Source organism: Apium graveolens, chromosome 8, assembly GCF_009905375.1.
Source record: "Apium graveolens cultivar Ventura chromosome 8, ASM990537v1, whole genome shotgun sequence".
NCBI classification, from domain to species: Eukaryota; Viridiplantae; Streptophyta; class Magnoliopsida; order Apiales; family Apiaceae; genus Apium; species Apium graveolens.
This window is the reverse complement of record NC_133654.1, coordinates 128,493,643-128,502,618: the sequence shown is the minus strand read 5'-3', so window position 1 is coordinate 128,502,618 and position 8,976 is coordinate 128,493,643. Positions and strand designations below refer to the sequence as shown.

At 33.5% G+C, this 8,976-nt stretch overlaps 1 protein-coding gene across 13 annotated transcripts; it reads left to right on the top strand.

The window, feature by feature from the left end:
• Window positions 1-446: 446 nt before the first annotated feature.
• On the top strand, window positions 447-8,636 carry LOC141676975 (uncharacterized). 13 transcript variants are annotated; one of them, XM_074482700.1, is made up of 11 exons: window positions 459-897; window positions 3,142-3,225; window positions 3,349-3,402; window positions 4,419-4,502; window positions 5,041-5,070; window positions 5,176-5,229; window positions 6,627-6,684; window positions 6,774-6,836; window positions 7,183-7,283; window positions 7,383-7,463; window positions 8,219-8,636. In XM_074482700.1, exons 1-4 carry the CDS (start codon window positions 793-795, stop codon window positions 4,479-4,481), a joined length of 306 nt encoding a protein of 101 aa, XP_074338801.1. In that variant the 5' UTR covers window positions 459-792; the 3' UTR covers window positions 4,482-4,502; window positions 5,041-5,070; window positions 5,176-5,229; window positions 6,627-6,684; window positions 6,774-6,836; window positions 7,183-7,283; window positions 7,383-7,463; window positions 8,219-8,636. The 13 variants fall into 13 exon arrangements, 10 of the variants coding, with proteins under 10 accessions (XP_074338809.1, XP_074338801.1, XP_074338803.1 ...); XR_012557263.1 differs by having other exon boundaries at window positions 448-897; window positions 4,419-5,070; XM_074482708.1 differs by having other exon boundaries at window positions 454-825; window positions 856-897; window positions 4,419-5,229.
• Window positions 8,637-8,976: the final 340 nt, after the last annotated feature.

The window sequence follows — 8,976 nt, the reverse complement described above, 5'->3', positions numbered from 1 at the left end:
AATTTTTATAACAATATACAGCATATCACTTGATAATGAAAGTCACAAATATATACAAGTATTTTTATAACAATCAAAAAATATAAACTCGTCCCGTAAAAAGTTTAACAATCTATATATCAAAATTTTAAATTGCCTAAATAGTAGTCACAATCAATTTTATTCAACCATTGATTGATTTCTTCCTTTTTATACATCTTCTTGTATCATGAGTTGTTGCGCCACGTAATGCACACTTCCGAATCCTTTTCTTTGATTTATTAATTGCTTTTTCCCTATCACTCATCAGCCTCTTAAAATAGTTTCCTTTATTCTTACAAATATTATGAGGAAGAATGTTCCCTTTAACACTCTCCTCAATCGTACGATATTTTTCGCTACGATTGACGAGAACAAATACAACCAATATCTATATATCAATATATTAACAAATATTTAAATTAAATAAATGAGATTGGGATGAGTCGAACACCGCGATATCTCCCATACCAGGTGTGATATTGGACTTTTTTTAGGGTCGGGGAACTAAATTCTTAATATTATGCACTGGTTGTGCAGGATGAAGAGACGACGATGACGATTTTTCAGTCATGGAGAGATAAGAGCAGCTGAGAGAAGAAGAGAAGAAAAAAAAGAAAAGAAAAGTAAAATTAGGGTTGAGGATGAAGAGGCTGTCAGACGGAGGCTCCGGATGCGATATCATGTTAAATAACCAGCCGTACTAAAACTTAAAGGGCAGAGAAAGACCCGAACAGGATCTTATAGTTCTCCTAATTCTATCATTCATTTTTCATGTTTCCTTTCTTCCTCAATCTTAGTTTGTCCGTTATATTTGCAGTAGAGGAACCACACAAGATTATATTTGCAGTAGAGGAACCACACAAGACAGCATTTCAGGTGACCATTTTTACAAGATCTGTCCTTTTTAAACTTCAAATTACTCTACTGATCCTTGTATTGCATCTGGATTGTAAACTGTTCACTATTATTAAAGAGTTATTGGGGTTCACTTTAGCTTTATTCTGCTTCCCTACTTGAAATTCCTGAGCTTTTGAATATGTCTTAGGAATGCATCTCTGAGTTTTCAACTGCTGCAAACTAGTCAATTATAGATTGGCTGCCACTTCCCGAAAGGGGTATCGATGCAGATCATTGTTAGCTTGCCTTCTTTGTGTAATAATTTAATGTTATATAATCTAGTGATATACAACTTACTTTGTTTACTTCATAATATATGCACTCTTTTTTTTGTTTTTGGAATCTGCAGTACTTTGTTAATCGGTTCCTACAGCTTTGATTGTAGTATTATTTGGTTCATGTTTCTTTTTTTAAGTCTTTAGAGACTATTTATTTACAAAGAAACTCAAAGTCAAAGCAAGCCAAAGTCTTTTTTTTATTACAAAAACCTCATTTAATTCTTTAATTCAACTTAGCACTTTGGATATTTGTAGCATATTCTATGGTGGACTTGTAATGAGATGACAAGTTGTCTCTTATATTAAGTTTGAAGTATCTGCATACTGTTGCACTTGTGAAAAGCAATACCAGTTTTAGTTTTTTTTCTAAGATTCCTTAAAAGGTTATAATAGGAAGAATACCCAACTTAGTTGCGGACCGTTGCTTTTAATCAAAATTGTTTATTTGTTACTCCTATTAAGTTTAAGTATATATTTATGTGATGCATGCACGCTTAATCCATCACAACTTATTCTTGCCGCTACCTCGAAAATGATATTTACAATTGTTCATAGCTTAATCACAAGGATTGCTGTAACAACTGGTTGCTTTGCAAAAAGAAAAAGGGTTCCTAACGAATATTTTCCAATACACACACATGTATGTATTTTTCACTTTTCAACTATTAAGTTTAACCTATATAAATCTCAATTTTCCATGTGTTTTCTGTTGTAAGAGTCGATTGTTTTTGGTTTTTGTTTAATAACTACTGTTACAGTAATAAATTTAGCTTTACATTCCCTAAATTTTCCCAAGAAGCCTATAAAAACTATTATTTGGAAATTTGGCACTACAATGTTTCGGTTTCGTGCAGGCTATATATGCGTATTAATAAATTTGCATATCTTTCTGCGTGATATGGTTTGTTAATAAACCTTTCCGAATATGTTGTTTATCTAGTTGTGATTCATGGACCATTCGTTGAATTGTTTTAGCAATAACATTTACAATAAAATCCCGATGACCCAAATTCTTTATTAATGCTTATTGCTTGTTAAATTGTTACAAAAAATATGCATGCTAAGAAAGGAGAATGTATGGCAAGTGACAAGATAGAATCTCTCGGCAGAGGTACTACTGAAGTTCATAAGAGGAAAATAATGTACACCATAGACTGTACATTCATTTTGACAATAGAGTCCAGAACATATTATATATATATTTTTCATATGTATACTACATTACTACCATTTTAACTTTTGTTTATATCTATTTGTGTTTTCGTGGTTATATATTAATAACAATTATGCATTGGATGTATTTAGCTAAAAAACAAAAACAATAGATGGTATCAGGTCAAATAATGAGTTCAACATTAGCATTTTCCTTTATCCGTAACATTTTATTGACGTTTAGTTTAAAATGATATAATTGCACAATTTCCATTCATTTGTTGATTGCTTTTGAACTGCATGAATCGAGGAAGTGACACAGTAGAATGAGTATGAAAGAAATGATAAACATTTTGATTGCTGACTACAGTATGACCTGTTTTCTTCTCGGTCGTCATATTCATCCATTTTACTCGTATTGTTTTTATATTAAATTCATCATTCATATTTCATTAGTCATATATGTAACTCAAAGGTATCATCAGTAGTTCAATGTCAAGCCCTAATGTTGACTATCTCTTCTGTCTTTTCTTTATCCTCCATGGCATTTTTTTTCTTAAGCTATTCATTTAACCAAAACGTATTACTAATTTCGTATTCTTCAATATTGATGTGCATTTTCCTTTAAGCAGGTAGATTTAGACATTAAGTCTTCATGCTTGTACTTACTGCAAAAACCAACTAAGCATGATCCTACTATTTTTCATAAAATATGTTTCTTACTCTATTGCAAATTGCTGTACCGTAAAATCGTGGCTTGATTAGGAAAGCCTATCTGTTTTTATATCCACAGAATGTTCATCGGGGACATCCAGCTGAAGCTTTGGAGCATTTTCTTAAAGCAGGGGAAGAGAATGTTTCCGAGGGCCACAAGATGGTTAGACCTTTTTCTGCTCTTTTCGGTTAATATTCTTCAAGATTTTTCTTTAATTTAATTATTAGATCTATCATCTGTGTATGTCTTCTTTGTCAATCCTCTAGTACTTTCTTGATCATACAGTTGGTAGATTGCTTAAATTGGAGGGTGGAAAACAAGATTGACGATATACTGGCGGTAAGTGTAATTTTCTCTTACAATTTGGCTGTCATAAAAATGAGAGAACATTATGGGAATCTTGTAATGTCTCTGTCTTTATTTCCAGCATTTGTTATAGTTTAGTGTTTATAGAGCACTAACCTGTAACATTTTGATTGGTGCTACCGAAATGGATTTTTAACCTGCTAGTTGATGCTCCCTCCCCCCTTTTAATAGTGTTTGTTAACTACAACGTGCATTATTATATTTATTTAATTTTAGTACCTCTCTCTCTATTTGTCTCTTTCTCTAGTCTCTCTTCTTAATAGTGTATGTTAAGTGCAACGTGCATTATAAAATTTATATAGTTTTAGTACCTCTCCCTCTCTCTCTCTCTCTCTCTCTCTCTCCCCCTCTCCCTCTCTCTCTCTCGCCCCCCCTCTTCTCAGTAGTGTATGTGAAGTACAAGGTGCGCTATAATATTTGTTTAGTTTTAGTACATCTCTCTTACTCGCCCACCTCTCTCTCTCTCTGCCTCCCTCCCCATCTTAATAGTGAATGTTAAGTGCAACGTGCATTTTAATACTCTCTCTCTCCATTTCTCTCTCTTTCCGCCTCCCTCCCCCTCTTAATAGTGTATGTTAAGTGAAACGTGCATTTTAACTCTCTTTCTCTCCCCCCTCTTAATAGTTTATATTAAATGCAACGTGCATTATAATATTTATTTAAATTTAGTACCTCTCTCTCCTGTCTCCCTCCCCTGTTAATAGTATATGTTAAGTGCAACATGCATTTTAATATTTATTTAGTTTAAGTACTTGAGCATGTATCATGTATCATGTATCATGTATCAAACGATGAGATATGCAGGTAAGATTACTTTCCAAATAGATTGATAAGATAATCTGAACTATAATTGTGGGCCCTATTTTACTCCAACTCTTCGCATCGGGCTTCTGTATCATGCACACTTGGACAAGGCACTTATTTTAGTGTCAATATTTTGGTTGAAATTTGGACACTTGGACCTAATGAATTGTTACATGTGTGATTAGCTTTGGATGCATAAAGAAGAGGAGTATCATTTGATGAGAAAGGAGAAGAAAGGAAGAAGATGAGAAGAAAACAGCTCCTTGATGGTGATGTAAAACCTGAATTGAAATTAGAAATCCAATGTGATGGTTTAAGAAAAAACCACCTGTAATTTGCAAATTTCTTTAAAAAGTCATCTTTCAATTAGAGTATTGCATTATAATTTTTTCCACAATATCTTATGCAATATATATAATAAATAAAATAATTATATACTCCCATAAACGTGACTGAAATAGGAACAAAGTTCTATGTGCCAAAGATATGGACACAGTTCCGTGTGTGTCCAATTTTCAAAATTGTCGCTTTGGGCCTTTATTGTGTCGGACACTCCGTACCGATTTTGAACAGCATAGGATGCTATGATAAGACACAATCTACCTGAAATAATTTGCGTTTTTGAATGTAAATACACTCTAGTTTTAGAACATTGGGAGGCCATGCTAGTCGTATTCTATTGTATTTAAGAAATATACCAAAGAGTGTGATAATCATTAGTGGTAAGTCTCACCATTTTTTTTTTCTACTTAAATGTAGAAACCTATAGTTCCTAATGATTTTTACAGAGCAGTGCTTAATTCACAGCTTATCGCATTGTCGGGTTACACCAGAGAGGTTCTTCTTTTCCACCTTTTGTTCTGTGATTCTGCCTCATTTACATGATGGAGTTCTTGTATTTGATAGTTTCTACTTACTAGTATCCTCATTATTATTTGACAGGGCCTTCACATATTCGCTGTTGGTGCAGGCCTTAGCACATTTGACAAAGCATCTGTAAGAAATTACCTTTTTCCTTCTTTCATTTTAATTTCTAATTTCATTTGATATTTTGACTTTCACTCCTAAGTAACATTCCCGTTCCCATTGCATTACTTCTATGATTTCTATCTGAAGCATGTAAAAAACATGAAACTAAAGAACGCACTTCTAACATAAAAAGAAATAATTATCCTTTAACTTCCATGATGTCAAGTAACTGTTAAGACCTGTCCGGGCCTGCTCTTTATATATATTTAGGCTGCTGCAAGACTATATACAAAGAAATGAATTCTTCTATTGGTAAACACACGCACAAACAACCCGGTGGTTTTCAAGAGAGCACCTACTCTCCACAAACACACTTCAATCAATCTTATTTCTCCCTGCCTAGAACAAGCGAACGCCTTCCTATTTATAATTCCAACATAAACTCCTTATTCCTAAACTAAACTGAAATATTATTAGTTCCATCCACCAAATTCTCCATTCCAAATTATTCTGATTGTGTAACTGATCCACCAAATATTTTGTAATTGAGGCACAAATGAATTATTCAGAGTATGTAACTAATAACATATTAGTCGTGTTTCCTAACAGCTACATCCACAGTGCAGTGGACTCTAATATAACCTGTCAACAAAACTTGTTTCTTGTACCTGTGTTGATAGGACATAACATAGGTGTGGGTATGAGATCTAAGTCTTATCCTCCATATTAATATCAAAGCCTTCACCTTTCAGAAATTTACTTCAGAGTTCAGAATCAAATGCAAGGCCTCCTAACAGCTTGTTATAAATAGAGCAAGGGTCATGGAAGACTTGTTAGGTTACCATGCTATCCATAAAATCTATGTTTTGAATTTGACAATATGTAATCAACTAATCAAGTATTTATGTGTTATTGGTAGTGGACACAATTAATATGCAATAAATTTATAAAAAATGTTTTATGTACAAATTTTTTTGGTCCATATCGAAAAATCCTTAGTTGATTCTTATACTAAGAACCCAACACTTAGTTCCACACCTGTGTGTGACACCTGCACCAAGTCTGGGTAACATCGGTCAAGAGTGCAAGGTGTTGTTAACCACATCAGTTTACTGGGAGAGAGCTGAGATTAAAATTTTAAAATTGTTAAAGAACAGTTTCTGTTTAGTTGTAATTTTCATATTACAAAAGCCAAAAGCCAAAGTACTTAGGTACTAATGACAAAAGCCAAATTTAAGAGTGCAAGGTGTTTGTGCTTCCAGAAGCAACTGTACTGTCGTGACTTGGTTTAGAACCTTTAATATCTTTTTAATTCCATGGGATTTGCTGGCTAGCCTCATGTTTTATTACACTCCTATTTTGCATAGTACTAGCAGCAGCCTTTCTTTTCAAGTAACAAAAATTCTCTATCAAACTCAATTCAGGTCCACTACTATGTGCAATCACACATTCAGATCAATGAACATTGAGACCGTGTAGTTTGTGAGTTCAACATTGCCCCACAAAACCAGACTGTTTCTTCTTCCTTTTTTTGTTTATTGAATTTTCTTGATACTTTACATTTACTGCAGCCTTCGGCAACTAAGGTTTTGGACATGACTGGATTGAAGATGTCACACTTGAGTCTAATAAAGGTATACTGTGATCAAAGCATCTCATGTCATTTCTCATATTTACCCTACATGTTACGATGCTTGCTTCGTGATTAATGTCACAATAAATAAGTTTAGAAATGGGGTGCTGGACTATATATCTTTTACCAGATCATTACGGTTTATTAATTGTGTTTATCTTGGATCAGAGTTTCTTGCATTGCGAGTAGCGACAAAGCTACAGTTACTTTCGTAGATTAGTAAAACAAAATTTTGAAAATTGAGAACGAAAATATGCCGGTTTTTAACTGATCTCAGTTATGTTTATTAATGTAATTTATTAGGGTTTTTTAAGTTGGATACTGAGAACTGTGTTACCCTTGTGCAGCTACTAACTATCATTCTGGCATCGATGACCTAAATTACCCAGAGAAGACAGTTACATATTCCATTGTAAATGTGCCATATATATTCTCGGCTTGTTGGAAGGTTGGCATTTAACTGCTCTCACTTGTACGTTAATAAGCTTGTTGCATTTGTTCTCATCCACACAGCAGCAGCATCGATTTGACACTTAACTATAAGCAGGTTGTCAAGCCACTCTTGCAGGAGCGAACAAGGAACAAGGTACAGGTGCTTTCAGGTCGTGGACGAGATGAACTTTTAAAAGTAACTAATTCTCTGACTTCATTCTGTATAAAGCCATATTTTTAAAAAACAAATTTCTAGTCAAATGAACAATTTCCTGATGCTTATTTGAAGGCCAATTTTAATCTTAGCTTAAAATGAAAATATCTTCTTAGATGCTCCCCATGTGATGTTCTCTTTCAATAGTTAGAGCAACTCCAAATATTTGCATCAAAAAATAGAACCCCTTTGGAGTTTAGTTTTTTAGCGCTTGGTTCCAAATTATTGAAGTGGAAACAACTTTAGCATTGCACTGGACTTGCTCTTATGGATGGTTTCTAAACACTACATCAAATGCAACAACTACTTATGTTGGCATTTTCAGTAAATTACCTGTCATTTCTTGATGTGTTATCTACACAGAAAACGTGCATACATAGATAAATGTTGAACCATAAACCACAATGATGATGTAGCAGTTTCCTAATATTGACTGGGTTGCCATATCATTTTATATATCATCCTATAACTTGTTAATGCTCTGAACTTTAGGCCTCTGAAGAGTTGCAAAAACTTTAGTATGCATGCAATATTAGGCCGGAAAACAAAGTAGTAGTTTGTCCATACGAAATTACACGTCGTGTTCATTGCTTGTAAGTTCATTGCATCCCTTCTTCGGTCCTTGAATAACTAATTTTACAGGGAAAACAAACACTGTCTGTACCAAATTGCATGTACTGTGACTGCTCCAGTTTTTAAGTTGATTCTAATATTATTCGGTTGCTCATTTAATTTAGATAATGGACTATTCATCTCTTCCGCACTTCTGCCTCGAAGGGTCTGGGTCTGCACGACATTCTGAAAATTGCTTTTCCTTGGATCATCCATTTCATCGACTGTACAACTATATCAAGCAGCAATCCTTCATTCTGGAACCTGTTACACCAATAAGACAGGGATCTGTTCATGTGGATTTCCCAGATTGGGCTTGGAAGAAACCAAGGTTGCCAAAAATTTAGAATCTGAACTAGAAAAGTTATGGAGTCAAGATGGGTTCTCCAAATCCTTGGACAAACAAATGAGTGGTATTGACATAAATTAGACACCTAGTTTCATTGCCAAAGTCAAGACAGTTAAAAGTGGTGATGCAGATATTTTGCTGACAGTGATGTTAACATTTTACCCGAGGAATGTTACTAGATGTTATGTTCTTTATCACATTATCTAAATTAATGTTAGATGCTAAGTATGTAAGGCCCTGTCGTACGAAGCTAGTAAAATATTTCTGAACCCATCTGATCAATATTATCTATACTATACTATATTATACTCCTTCCTAAAAAATATGCTAAAATCTTCCAAAATAAAGCTTAAACAAATATAATTTTATTAAAAAAATAAATCAAGTATCTAATATAACTACAAATTCTATGATTTTTTATTCAATTTAATATTTATACACCCAACTTCTTTCTTACCTCGAAAACCAAATACTTTCAAGATTAATTTTAGTAATTCAAATTATAATATAATATAACTACAAACTCTATGAATT

Excerpts from the sequence above, each read along its gene's own strand:
- LOC141676975 (XM_074482705.1), top strand. The coding sequence starts at position 793 with ATGTTTCCTTTCTTCCTCAATCTTAGTTTGTCCGTTATATTTGCAGTA. Across the intron at positions 898-3,141 it reads CACACAAGACAGCATTTCAG|AATGTTCATCGGGGACATCC; the intron begins GTGACCATTTTT and ends TTATATCCACAG. Across the intron at positions 3,226-3,348 it reads TTTCCGAGGGCCACAAGATG|TTGGTAGATTGCTTAAATTG; the intron begins GTTAGACCTTTT and ends TTGATCATACAG.